This window comes from Lipophrys pholis (assembly GCF_963383615.2).
Source record: "Lipophrys pholis genome assembly, chromosome: 19".
Classification (NCBI taxonomy): Eukaryota; Metazoa; Chordata; class Actinopteri; order Blenniiformes; family Blenniidae; genus Lipophrys; species Lipophrys pholis.
In genome coordinates, this window is record NC_137647.1 from 24,585,743 (window position 1) to 24,599,537 (window position 13,795).

Genomic DNA, 13,795 nt, shown 5'->3' on the forward strand with positions numbered 1-13,795 from the left:
TTTGGTGGCAGTCGACGCCAGGGCCTTGACGACCCAATCCCCGGACACAGAACCTGGCTTTTGGAACATGGAATGTGACCTCGCTGGGGGGGAAGGAGCCTGAACTTGTGCGGGAGGTAGAGAGATACCGTCTAGATATAGTCGGTGTGGCGGGGTTCGCTCCTCCTGTTCAAAGAACAACCACCGTAATTCCAAATGGCAAGTCGACTTTTTCCTTTTGTTGTCCCCCAACAGTGCCGGTGCTCGTTATTTACAGTGAGAAAAAATATTTACAATAAGAACAGAAAAACATAACCATGATCCCAGCTCTTCCTTTAGCTGGTGGGTTTGAAAAAAACAGTTCTATTCTGAGTCGTGTTGCTCTACAGTGCAACTCCAAGGAATGACTCCCGTCTGTAGCTTTTCCTACTGCTTTTATACTGTTACGCTCCTCCCAGGGGTGTGATTGAGTCCTCTGCACCAATCATAAGTTCATAACACAAATAATAATCACATCCTACTTTTAGGACACTTCATTTTTCTAATAAAATGAACAAAAACATTCTCCAAATAAAGTCACGTAATAATTCCTTTTATAAACAAAAATTAATAGTTAAACCAAACACCAAATGATCACATGATCCTAAAGTCCCGCTCAGGCTTTGTTATAAACCCGGGGGTTAACTCCACCCCGTAGTGCCTGTCACCAGCTCTGCGGCGTCATGTCACCGGTAAGTGTTGTGTGTGTGTGTGTGTGTGTGTGTGAGGATGTTTGATTGTATGCGCAGGTAAAACATAGCCAGTCCAGGTGTGCACCCCTGGCTGACTATGCTAACAGGTGGGGAACGAAAGATGAATTCATTGAATGATGTCATGCGAAATACGGAGGGGAATGAGGAAATGAGTGTGGCGTGTATCGTGGTGTGCCGTCTGCTACGCAGGGTGTGTATGTGTGTGTGTATGCGTTCGGGTGTCACTGCACGTTCACTGACTGCGGGTCTCCGCTGCCTGCGTAACAGCAGGGCGGAGTGCGGGCGAGCGCGTGGGTGTGTTGTTGCCCCGTTGCTGATGGAGCCGCTCCATCACAGTCGGGCTGACCTCCACCCACAGCTTGGACTGCTTGGCTGGGCGCACCCTTAGAGATAGGGTGAGGAGCTCAGTCACCAGGGAGGAGCTCGGAGTAGAGCCGCTGCTCCTCCACATCCAGAGGAGCCAGCTGAGGCGCAGGCATCTGTTTGGGATGCCCCCCAGACGCCTCCCTAGGGAAGTGTTCTGGGTATATCCTTCTGGTAGGAGGCCTCGGGGCAGACCTAGGACACGCTGGAGAGACTATGTCTCTCGGCTAGCCTGGGAACGCCTTGGGGCCCCACCAGAAGAGCTGGAGGACGTGTCTGGGGAGAGGGAAGTCTGGGTATCCCTGCTTAGACTGCTGCCTCCACGACCCGGCCCCGGATAAGAGGTGGACAATGGATGGATGGATGGATGGATGGATGGATGGATGGATGGATGGACAACTACAAATTCACGGTAAACAACTACAATTTCCTGGCACGCAACTAGAAATTCATGGCACACAACTACAAGTTTACGGTACACAACTACAAATTCACGGTACACAACTACAAGTTCACGGTACACAACTACAAATTCACGGTACACAACAACAAGTTCACGGTACACAACTACAAATTTACGGTACACAACTACAAGTTCACGGTAAACAACTACAATTTCCTGGCACGCAACTACGAATTCATGGTACACAACTACAAGTTTACGGTACACAACCACAAATTCACGGTACACAACTACAAGTTCACGGTACACAACAGATGTCTCATTGGTTGGATCCACACAAAGCTTCAGCAGATCAGGCCCTGTGGTGCGGGTGTGAATGGATGAATGTGTTGTAAGTGTGAGCAGTCACAACAGGATGAATGAGAGCTCTTTCAAAGCCGTTGAAATCGCTGCATAAACTAGAAGTGTAAGCTCCAGCGTTGTCCAGGAGAAGCCAGTCCCCCACGTGGAGCTCCGGGATCCAATAGTTCTCCAGGACTTTGTCCACGCAGTCACAGGTCGGGCCCCAGAGGACTGACTTGTACTTTGGCTCACTGCTCCCAACAGCCTGTAGGGGGAGCAAAGGAGAAAAGTCTACTTCACATTTCCATCAAAAACTCTGTGTTCTGACAGTCTGGGCTCACTAATGCTGGCCTCCAGGCTGCAGAACACAGCAGACGTCTCTTCAGACATCACAACCTCTGGTGTGGGGGTGGGGGTGGGGGGGGGGGGGGGGTGGGGGGGGGTCACACAGCGACAGTCCAGGTGACACCTGGTTTATTTCAGAAGAGATCTTCATTTTCACAATGGCAGATACCCTGAAAACCTCCTGGGCCACGAGGTGGTGCTGTTGGTAGTTTTTGTAATGAAACCATATTGACCTGTGTGCATTCTGTCATTCTGTCCACTGCAACACAAGGCTGGAGGACAGGAAGTTGCTGGGCTCCGAGAAGCAGGGACTGCGTACGATTAACTATTTGTTTGGAGACACGTCACATCAAACTGTTCTTTTCAGGCTCCGCCCCCTCTCCCCTGGAGTCGTCCTCCTGGTAAACCCAATGGAATCCCTCAGGATACGCTGTCAGACACAATTCATGGCCCAGGTACTTGTGTCCAGCTCTGGGGACCTGCTCTAGTCTGTCCTCTGGGCACCACCCTCAGACCGATGGGCTCATCGGGATCTGGAAGCTGCCCTGTGGTGTGACGGCTTGCCGTTTCTCACCCCACAACTCCCTCAGTAGTTCACTAACAGGCATTGTCCCTTTCATGGTGTCATTGAGACATCAACTCTCTCTGTCTCGGTCAAGGAGCAGGAAGTGGCAGGACCATCAGTACCGATCAATCTCCAGCGGTGCCAGCGGATTTGAAAGTGGTTCTGGCTGCTCTCCTTCGTTCTGATCGGCTCAGGGCCGCTGCTTAGTAAGGTTAATACTATGGAAGGTGTGGAATATCCCTCCATAGTGCTTAGTAAGGTTGTACTATGGAGGGTGTGGGATTTTTCCCTCCATAGTGCTTAGTAAGGTTGTACTATGGAGGATGTGGGATATTACTCCATAGTGCTTAGTAAGGTTGTACTATGGAAGGTGTGGGATATGCCTCCATAGTGCTTAGTAAGTTTGTACTATGGAAGGTGTGGGATATTTCCCTCCATAGTGCTTAGTAAGGTTGTACTATGGAAGGTGTGGGATATGCCTCCATAGTGTATCGTAAGGTTGCCAGGAGCTGTAAAAGGGAATATGAGGTTATTCCAGACAAACAATATTGTGTCATACTTGTCCTTACTACTGAATAGGCCAGAGTCACTGTAAGAAGACTACAGGAATAAAAACTTTGTCCCGGACCGTAAAGATTCCAAATATTGAGCAACAAAATGCGTGAATGAGAACTGGGTGAATGTGATTTCTTACGGGTTTTTCTGGTACTAAACTTGGGTGGTAGATATCCAGCGGTGTCTCTGTGTAAAGTACACTTACTGTGTTAAGTACACTTACTGTGTAAAGTACATTTATTGTGTAAAGTACACTTATTGTGTTAAGTACACTTACTGTGTAAAGTACACTTTTTGTGTTAAGTACACTTACTGTGTAAAGTACATTTATTGTGTTAAGTACACTTACTGTGTAAAGTGCATTTACTGTGTTAAGTACACTTACTGTGTAAAGTACAGTTACTGTGTAAAGTACATTTATTGTGTAAAGTGCACTTACTATGTAAAGTACATTTATTGTATAAAGTACATTTACTGTGTAAAGTACACTCACTGTACATTTACTGTGTAAAGTACACTCACTGTGTAAAGTACATTTACGGTGTAAAGTGCACTTACTATGTAAAGTACATTTATTGTGTAAAGTGCACTGGCGATGTAAAGTACATTTATTGTATGAAGTACATTTACAGTGTAAAGTACACTCACTGTGAAAGTACACTTACTGTGTAAAGTACACTCACTGTGTACATTTCCTGTTGGTCCACACAGGACATGGAAACACAGTGACTGGCCTGGTTGAATAGGAAGTAACTCCCATACAAAGCGAGACCATGAAAAGATTTGAAAAGAACACAATGAGTAATTACGCAAGCGTATTGCATTCACATGAAAAAATTTAAATACACTCTGAATTAATTAGATAATTATCTCATAAATTCAGAAAAACAGCAATACACTTCCATAAATAAGTCCTCAAAAGGAAGCAGCTCAGGTTCAGTTCAATTCAATTCAATTCAATTCAATTCAATTCAATTCAATTCAATTCAACTTTATTTATATAGCATCAAATACAACACAGTCATTTCTTTGTACTTTTAACCGAGAAAAAAGAAAAACCATGAGAAGTGATGTGACATACGAAGCAAATGAATCTAAAAAGCTTGGCTTTCTTTTAAAATAATTCAAAGATAAGAAGTAGCAGTTAATTTGAGACATTTAACGGAACAATGTTGTGTTTAATTGTGATTAAAGTGATAAACGGAGTGACGGACTAACTGGAGAGAGGGAGGGAGAGCGGGGTGGGGGGGGGGAGGGGGGAGGGGGGAGGGGGGGGTCTCATATCATGGTTCCTACACAGAGCAACAAGAAGACGCCTACAGAGACACATAGTCCTCTTTCTGCCTCCAAGAGACACTTTTAGACATTTTAGACAATCTGGCTCTTCTGACCTTAGAAATATTGTTGGTACTGTGGAGACGTTTTAAACATTTGATCACATTTATTTGACTGATTGTCTTTTCAAGTGATTCTTTCAGTTCAGTTGTTTTAACCAGTTTGATTGGTTTGTTTGTTTATTTGTAGGTGTTTTGGGTGATTTAGAGTCTTTTTTTTTAATCATTTCAGCTATTATTGTTTTTTTTAAATCTTGTCTTCCTTCAGTACTTTTGCAGTACAGACAGAAGACACACAGAGACAGTTCAGTGTGTGTGCAGGGGACACCTCACCACACTGAACAGCCTCGGAAGAGATAACATGGGACTTAAAAGAAAAACAAAGCAGCAGCCTTGTAAAGCTCCAAAACTAACGTGTGAATGACAGATTCAAAAAGAGGAGAAGCTGAGTACTAAACTTGGTTAGAGACTAGTTTAGTACTAACCATAGTGGTAATAAACTCAACAATTAATTTGAAATTTAAACTTAAAAACAAAAATAGATAAATTGCTGAATAGAATAATTGGATGAAATAAATGCAGCAACAAGGGAATTCTTTACCATGTTTTGTGTGTCACAACATGGCTGAAGCAGAGAAGGTGAGTTCACTCCACACCTCCTCCTTATCAAACTGCTGCAGAGCCCAGGAAGCTGAATGAAAACAATCATGGCTGAAGCAGAGAAGGTGAGTTCACTCCACACCTCCTCCTTATCAAACTGCTGCAGAGCCCAGGAAGCTGAATGAAAACAATCATGGCTGAAGCAGAGAAGGTGAGTTCACTCCACACCTCCTCCTTATCAAACTGCTGCAGAGCCCAGGACGCTGAATGAAAACAATCATGGAGGCACACAGACTGAGAGAGCATGTGAGTGATTCACTAACTGCATTGTTTAATAGAGAAATATGAAAAAATACTTTTTATTTGATGAATAATACTCATTTTATTTTATTTTGCTTTGAGTTTTGTTTGTTAAAATCCTGTGTAGGCACCACCGCTCCAAACTTCACTCTGCTCACCAAACTCCAGGGCTGTGGACTTCACTACAACGTTAGGTACAATGATAACTTCACTACAACGTTAAGTACAATGATAACTTCACTACAACGTGTTGGGGTTTATGGTTGGTTATTAGCATATAATTACTGTAAGTAATAGATTACTAAAAGTAATAAATCACTGGAAGTAATTTATGAAAAATTGAAATTATTAATGGAAGTAAACGGTCATTTACTCATTAACAACTCCTAAAGTAATTGAATAATTACTTTAAGAACAAAAAAAATGAAAAATTATCAAAAATAATTTTTAATAAAAAAAATTATTAATTTGCATAAATTTGTTATTTATGTATTAATAATAAATCGGGGCACCACCAGATAAACTGGAAATAGCTAATACCAAAATATCAGTCTCATTTGTAAAAAGTTTATTTAAGTTAGTTAGTATTTCTGCATAAAATATAACAATCTTAAATAGATTGGAAGGTGTGAGATCCGAGTACAGACTGTTACAAACCAGTGAATTGTCAACAATAAATACACAATAATCACCAAGAAGCATACAATTCAGCTAACCGGCGTTTATTAATAAAAATGTATTAATTCATAAATAATTCAGAAATCATTTTATAAATCAACACATTCAAATAGCAAACGACATCGAACACAGAGATCTAATCTATTAAACAGCAACACTATGTACAAAGAGTGTGTGTGTGTGTGTGCGTGCGTGCGTGCGTGCGTGCGTGCGTGACGAGGGGGCGTGATGACCTCGAACATCCACCAGGTGGAGGCAGACGTCGGCGGGTCAATGCGGTGACTGTGACGACCACTAGGGGCGGGCGGCGGCGCGCAGAGGGAGAGCACAATAACCTGATGTGTCCAACCGGTGGATGTCAGGAGGGATTGCGATGACCCACGCGACCACTAGGGGCGTTTGACTCACTCTTTCTGGGGACGCGGCGGTTGCTTAGCGGCCAGATAAACAAGACGTCCGTCGAGCGCGCGTGCGCGAGGGCGGTCTCGGAGCGAGTTAGTCTACCGAGGGCGTAACGAACGGGCGGTTCCGTTGGCCCGGTTCTGAGCACCTAAGTGGAGGTCGGGACCGGCAGTCAGGGCTCTTGTGATCACAGCAGATCTGCTCTTGAAGCAGCTGACATGTAGGTGTTACATGCAGTGGTGTGTGTGAGACCTTATCTTGATCAGATAAGGGGGGCGCAGGGCTGCGAGGAGATCCGGGTTAGTGGAGAGGGAGAGATGAGAGAAAATGAAGACAAGAGAAAGACAGAGAATTCTGCGCGGCTCGGTTCTGATCCCTGGTTCCTCCACACAGAGTTCCCAGTGGGCCTAGAGCTCACTCGGACTTCTGGTTCTGAGGTGGAAAACCAGCGTTCTGGACTTAGTGCGCGTGAATGCGCCTACACAAACAACATGAAAGGCTGCTGCCTTCTGAGCGGCACATGGAAACACATTGCATTTTCAACAGAACATCATTCTAACTATTCTCTGCCCAGACAAACGCTCTCACCCTGATAGTTCTTTGGTTCTGGACAGCACCGTCCGTGGTGCTGTTGGTTCTGGGAGGCGGTGGTAACTGGTTGTTACCGGGTCTTAATTTCAGCGTCCTGAAATTCAGAGGCCTGGCTCCAGCTGCGGGAGTGCAACTGAGAGGATGATGATGGGAGGAGACGACACTGGCTCTGGTCTCCAGAATCTCCCCAAAACAGGAAAAATAGCGGAAAACAGAAGATGTAGTCCAAACTGGGTCCTGCTCATCCAGCGGGCTGCCGTTGGTTCTGTCTCTTTGTTTCTGCTTGGTGCTCTCTTTACCATTCTGATGAGGGAGAAAGATGTCTCTCCCTCCATGGCCAGTTGAGAATAGCCGAGAGCTTTGATAGAACGTGAGTCCCACCAACTTGGGTCTGGACCCCTGCTGTGTTCGGGTCGGATTCAAGCGTCCTCATTGGCCACTTCCGGGGTCTGGCTCGCTCCCCTGCTGTTTTATGGCCTATCCATTGTTGTGGTGTTTTCCTTCGGGGGAGCAACCTGGAGAAACAGCTCACTGAATCTACGGCCCCAACAAACGTAAAGTACAATGATAACTTCACTACAACGTAAAGTACAGATACAATGATAACTTCACTACAACGTAAAGTACAATGATAACTTCACTACAGTGTTAAGTACAATGATAACTTCACTACAACGTTAAGTACAATGATAACTCCACTCCAGCTAAAGTACAATGATAACTTCACTACAGTGTTAAGTACAATGATAACTCCACTCCAGCTAAAGTACAATGATAACTTCACTACAGTGTTAAGTACAATGATAACTTCACTCCAGCTAAAGTACAATGATAACTTCACTACAGTGTTAAGTACAATGATAACTTCACTACAACGTTAAGTACAGACACAAAGATAACTTCTCATGTTATTAGCTGCAGGGTGGAGGACTCTCCTCTCCATCATCTCCAGGGTGTAGGACTCTACTCTCCATCAGCTCCAGGGTGGAGGACTCTCCTCTCTTTCAGCTCCAGGGTGGAGGACTCTACTCTCCGTCATCTCCAGAGTGGAGTACTCTACTCTCCATCAGCTCCAGGGTGGAGGACTCTACTCTCCGTCATCTCCAGAGTGGAGTACTCTACTCTCCATCAGCTCCAGGGTGGAGGACTGTACTCTCCATCAGCTCCAGGGTGGAGGACTCTCCTCTCCATCATCTCCAGGGTGGAGGACTCTACTCTCCATCAGCTCCAGGGTAGAGGACTCTACTCTCTTTCAGCTCCAGGGTGGAGGACTCTCCTCTCCATCATCTCCAGGGTGGAGGACTCTACTCTCCATCAGCTCCAGGGTAGAGGACTCTCCTCTCTTTCAGCTCCAGGGTGGAGGACTCTACTCTCCGTCAGCTCCAGATTGGAGGACTGTACTCTCCATCAGCTCCAGGGTGGAGGACTCTACTCTCCGTCATCTCCAGAGTGGAGTACTCTACTCTCCATCAGCTCCAGGGTGGAGGACTGTACTCTCCATCAGCTCCAGGGTGGAGGACTCTACTCTCCATCAGCTCCAGGGTGGAGAACTCTACTCTCCTGTCATCAGCTGCTCATCCAGTCTCCTTCAGCAGTTTATTAGAGCTCACATTGAAACCCTTCCTCCACCCACCTCGTCCTTGTGTCTTAGCAGTTGATGACAGGTTTGTGTCTCTGTTCCGTCTCCGTCTTGGTTTCATGTCAGGTCCTGTCCGGTGAATGTATTTTCATGTTTCGGTGCTGCCAAGTTTTCGCTTTGCCCTCAGTCCTGTCTGAAGGTGTTTCTCCCTACTCTTGATCCCTCTGGCTTCATGTTCCAGGTCTGTGGTGTGTTTTCTCCTCTCCTCTGCAGCCTTGCCGCTCCTTCCACTATGTTTTACACCTGGATGAGTCCTTACTTGATTTCAGATGTTTCTTATTATCGCTCCACTCTCGTTTTGTATATCTATGTTTGCCTGTGTCAGATGTGTCTAGAAGCCATCTGGCTGGATGACCTGAGTGCCTCGTCCCCAGAAAACTGTTGAGCCCTGATGAATGACATAATCTTGTCTTACTTGACTTTACTTGTGTGTTCAGTTCAGTGTGTCTTTGCTCAACCCTCACATTCTCTCATTACCTTTGATTGTTGCCAGTGCTTTGCTTGGTGCTTTGTCAGTTCGTCAGTTTGTCAGAGTTTTAATTCATCTTATTTGAGAGAAACAGTTTGTGTTGTTATGGAAAATTATTATATGCCACTGAAGGACCCTCCTTTTCTCAGGATTCTGCTCAAAGGTTTTTTTGTATCTATGCTGTCCTTACCTCCGGGTTCAGCAGCCATGTTTCGCTGAGGCCCAGCTTCGCCAGAAGGATGAGAACAAGCAAAGTTTCTCACACACCAGGGTGAGAACCAGAAATGGTTCTCACACCCACTCACATTGACCCGCCCACGTCTGCCTAGCTCTGGTGGACGTACCAGGTCATTACACCCATTCACCCTCATCACTCCAGACCACACACACACACACACACACACACACACACACACACACACACACACACACACACACACACACACACACACACACACACACACACACACACACACACACACACACACACACACACACACACACACACACACACACACACACACACACACACATACACACACACACACACACACACAGACTGTGGTTGAAGAAGACAGCTCAGCAAGACAGCAGCATGACCACAGGAGAACCCAGAGTGTGGGCTGTCCCAGGTCCAACCACCGGGTATCCTTTTATTCCTGAAAACACTGAATAGGTGGTATCTAATCACTCCTACACCCGGTTTTTACGTTTTACTGCACACTTCTCCAGCAGTGACACCCCCCCCCCCCCCCACACACCCCCACCCCCGGGTGGGAATTAGTGTCTGGGTATTTACCCGGTGAAGGTAGGGTTGGATCTTCAAGCATGGAGGATCACTGATGATACAATTCAGGGAGCCATACACGCCATCGTTGATGTAGTACTCCATGGTTCTGTCGGGGCTGTGTTCTGCTTTGTCTGGTGAAAAGACAGGAAAGGGTTAAACCTGGTCACGGTAGCTGAACAACGTTCCTCTTGAGTGTCCTTTACTTCCTGGGACCTGAGTGAGGACGCTGGCTGTTGCTTTTGACAGGCCAGTAGCTTCCAACAGAGTATCAGAGCACAGTGATATGGAACATTTGAAAAGATCCGTGGGGATTCAGTGTGAAGAACAAAAAGCTCCAAACATGAGCTGGAGGCAAACAATCAAGACTTTAGGATCTTTGAACGACGTGAACATGTTCAGCAACAACAGTGGAAATGACTGCTGCCACTGGATTGGAGAAACAAACATCTGTTGGAGGATATTTACCGCCGTTTTCTTCCGTTTCATTAATGACGACTCTTTTGCCAATGACGTTCAGGACCAGTGTGAATGCTGATTCCACATAGTATCGACCTGGTTCTGCGATAATCCTCACCCCACTCTCAGGCGGGAAGAATTCCTCCAGCGATTCATTGATGACGGCTGAAACCTATCAGGAAGAAAGAGAAAAGGTTGGAGCGGTACTCTACAGTTTCCCTGGTATTGGGTACAGGCCCTGGAAGCTGAGGGCTGTGACACAGGGTCACCATCAGAAGTCAGAGAGCTGCTACCTTGAGACCTGGAAATGTTTGGAGCAGTTCTCATCAACACACATTTACCTCATCAAAGTTCCCAAAGTCCTCTGTTCCACTGAATCCTCCACCGATATCCAGGAGGCTCATCTTGAAGCCCAGCGATTCCTGAGAAGCAGGTGTAGGACCAAGGTATTGATCAGAGGTGTGGCTGCTTGCTGGTTGACAGACAGACGCTTCCTGTCCTGGTCCCCACCACTTTCCCGTTGGCCATTTCACTGCCTGCTCTATGCTAAGCTGAACAAACCCGTCTGGCTTCATCTCCAATGGAGGAACCATGGAGGAACCATGGAGGAACCATGGAGGAACCAAGGCCTTGTTTGATGTTGGGCAGTGTACTGCTCTGCACTCCACTGGTCCTGTCCCACCATTGTCTCGCCAATGAAGGTTGGCTCGCTGCCTGATCTGACGGAAGTCCGTCTCACTGGGGGGTCTGGATGAACTGGTGGATGATGGATGATGGATGCTGGATAGACTGGTGGATGAGGGATTGACTGATGGATGGACTGATGGATGATGGATGGATGACGGATGGATGGACTGGTGGATGATGGATGATGGATGATGGATGATGGATGATGGATGATAGATGATGGATGATGGATGATGGATGAAGGATGACGGATGATGGATGGACTTATGGATGGACTGATGGATGGACTCATGGATGGACTGATGGATGGACTGATGGATGATGGATGGATGACGGATGGATGGACTGGTGGATGATGGATGATGGATGATGGATGATGGATGATGGATGATGGATGAAGGATGACGGATGATGGATGGACTTATGGATGGACTGATGGATGGACTGACGGATGGACTGATGGATGGACTGACGGATTGACTGATGGATGGACCGATGGATGATGGATGGATGACGGATGGATGGACTGGTGGATGATGGATGATGGATGATGGATGATGGATGATGGATGAAGGATGACGGATGATGGATGGACTTATGGATGGACTGATGGATGGACTCATGGATGGACTGATGGATGGACTGACGGATGGACTGACGGATGGACTGATGGATGGACTGATGGATGGATGATGGACTGATGGATGGACTGATGGATGGATGATGGATGGTGGATGGATGATGGATGGACTGATGGACTGACTGATGGATGGATGATGGAGGGACAGATGGATGGATGATGGATGGTGGATGGATGATGGATGGACTGATGGATGGATGATGGAGGGACAGATATAACCATGAGGATATTTGATAATGATATGCCCAAATTAAAAGGACCAAATACAGATAAACCTTCAAACAGCAGTTGTCCCGTCAGCGCTCTGCTTCTGGGCTGATGACTTACCGCCAAGTCAAAGACCCGTCGAGAATCTGCTATGGCCCGTTTGAAGGTTAAACTTTCAGTGCACATACAGCCCACATGGAAGCTGACCCCGATGACCTGTAGGCCCAGCTGTGCAGCTCGTTCCAGCAGTGTACCAGCTGAGGACAGGGGGGCGCCGAACTTGGAGCTGAGCTTTAACATGGACTTGGAGTCATCAACAGCAATGCGAAGAACTAATCTGGAAAGAAGCGTTGTCCATGATTAACCTTGTCTTTACAAACTGCACCAAACGTGGAATCACAAGTATACGGAGCAGTTCACTTACTTGGCTTGGGCGTGGCAACAAGAAACCTTCAGCAGCTCTTCCTGGTTATCAAAAGTCATTGTGTCTACTCCCTGAGAGCGGGCGTACTTGATGTGGTACGATGGTTTGGTGGGATGTGCATAGATGATCTTGTCTGGTGTGACTCCAAGAGACAAGGCCAGCTGGATCTCACCCTGTGTGACAGTGAAGTGTGCTTCCAGTGAGTGAGCTGACAGGGAAGTGCTCCTGAACTCTTCATAGTGACCCATGAATACCTTGCTGGCACAGTCGAAGCCTGTACCCAGAGCGCTCAGTATGGAGACCACTGCTGGGGTGTTGTTGCACTTGACTGCATAGAAAGGCTGGACCCGGGTTAAGTTGGTGGTCCACCTCAGGTGAGCCTTCAACACACAGTCCAGATTGGCCACAGAAAACGGCTGCTGGTTCTCCTGAAGAAACCAACAACTTCATTGAGACAATTGAAAATAGGAGGATGAGCAGCAAAGAGCTCCAGAAGCGCCTCTATAAAAGGGGCATGAAGAATCTCGATCAGTTACTGTGTGCATGAGGAATGGTGCTAAAAATACAAGGTCTTCCTGACTCACTCCTGTGGCTCTATTGGGTTTTCTTCATGAATACTGAATACCACATCACACAAAGTACTGCAATCACTCTATGGTCAAGTTGTCATGCCCTCCACTTCTCAACCCTAATTTGGTCCGTTGTCACCATCTGGTGGCATCCCTGCCTCATGGGCATGACCTCTCACCTCCAATAAACTCAACTGCTTCCAGCTGCAGCGGGGAGTGGCCTCCCCACCTGCACCTCCTATATAAACACCGGCTGACCATGAACAGACGCCAAACCGTAAACTACTTCACTCTGGCCCGCCTCGTCGCTGGATTCCCGTCTGCCTCCTGCCTGCCTGAAACAACGATCCCCTCTACTCTTTCCACTCTTCAGCCGATTCTCCCCACTCCTGTGCCACACTCCTCCGCCCGTCCTCTTTTGCTGCGATCGTTGGTACCTCGTGCTTTACGCAGTTAGTTTAGCCCCCCCGAGTCTGCTTCGTTGTATTTACCTTATCAGGAGTTTCCAGATCATTTTCTGTTTAATTCTTAGTGTTAGTTTATGTCTTAGTGGCTTATTCTCCTTTAGTTGGCCCACCATCCCGTTAGGGGCTCTGGGAGTTTTTGTTGACTCCGCTCCTTGTTCAAATAAATCAGTGAACGGAATTTTGTGTCTCCTGTTTTGCTGTCTGTGCTTGAGCCTCAGTTCCGTTTCATGACAGTATG

At 46.7% G+C, this 13,795-nt stretch overlaps 1 protein-coding gene across 1 annotated transcript; it reads right to left on the bottom strand.

Annotated features, from left to right (window-relative positions):
- Window positions 1-1,849: 1,849 nt before the first annotated feature.
- LOC308124956 (ornithine decarboxylase-like) lies at window positions 1,850-13,259 on the bottom strand (the record flags this gene model as incomplete). Its single annotated transcript, XM_080488370.1, has 8 exons — window positions 1,850-2,104; window positions 10,117-10,238; window positions 10,573-10,735; window positions 10,905-10,985; window positions 12,218-12,434; window positions 12,522-12,694; window positions 12,776-12,949; window positions 13,230-13,259. The coding sequence occupies 8 exons, from the start codon at window positions 13,257-13,259 to the stop codon at window positions 1,850-1,852; spliced, it is 1,215 nt and encodes a 404-aa protein (XP_080344496.1).
- Between the last annotated feature and the right edge of the window lie 536 nt (window positions 13,260-13,795).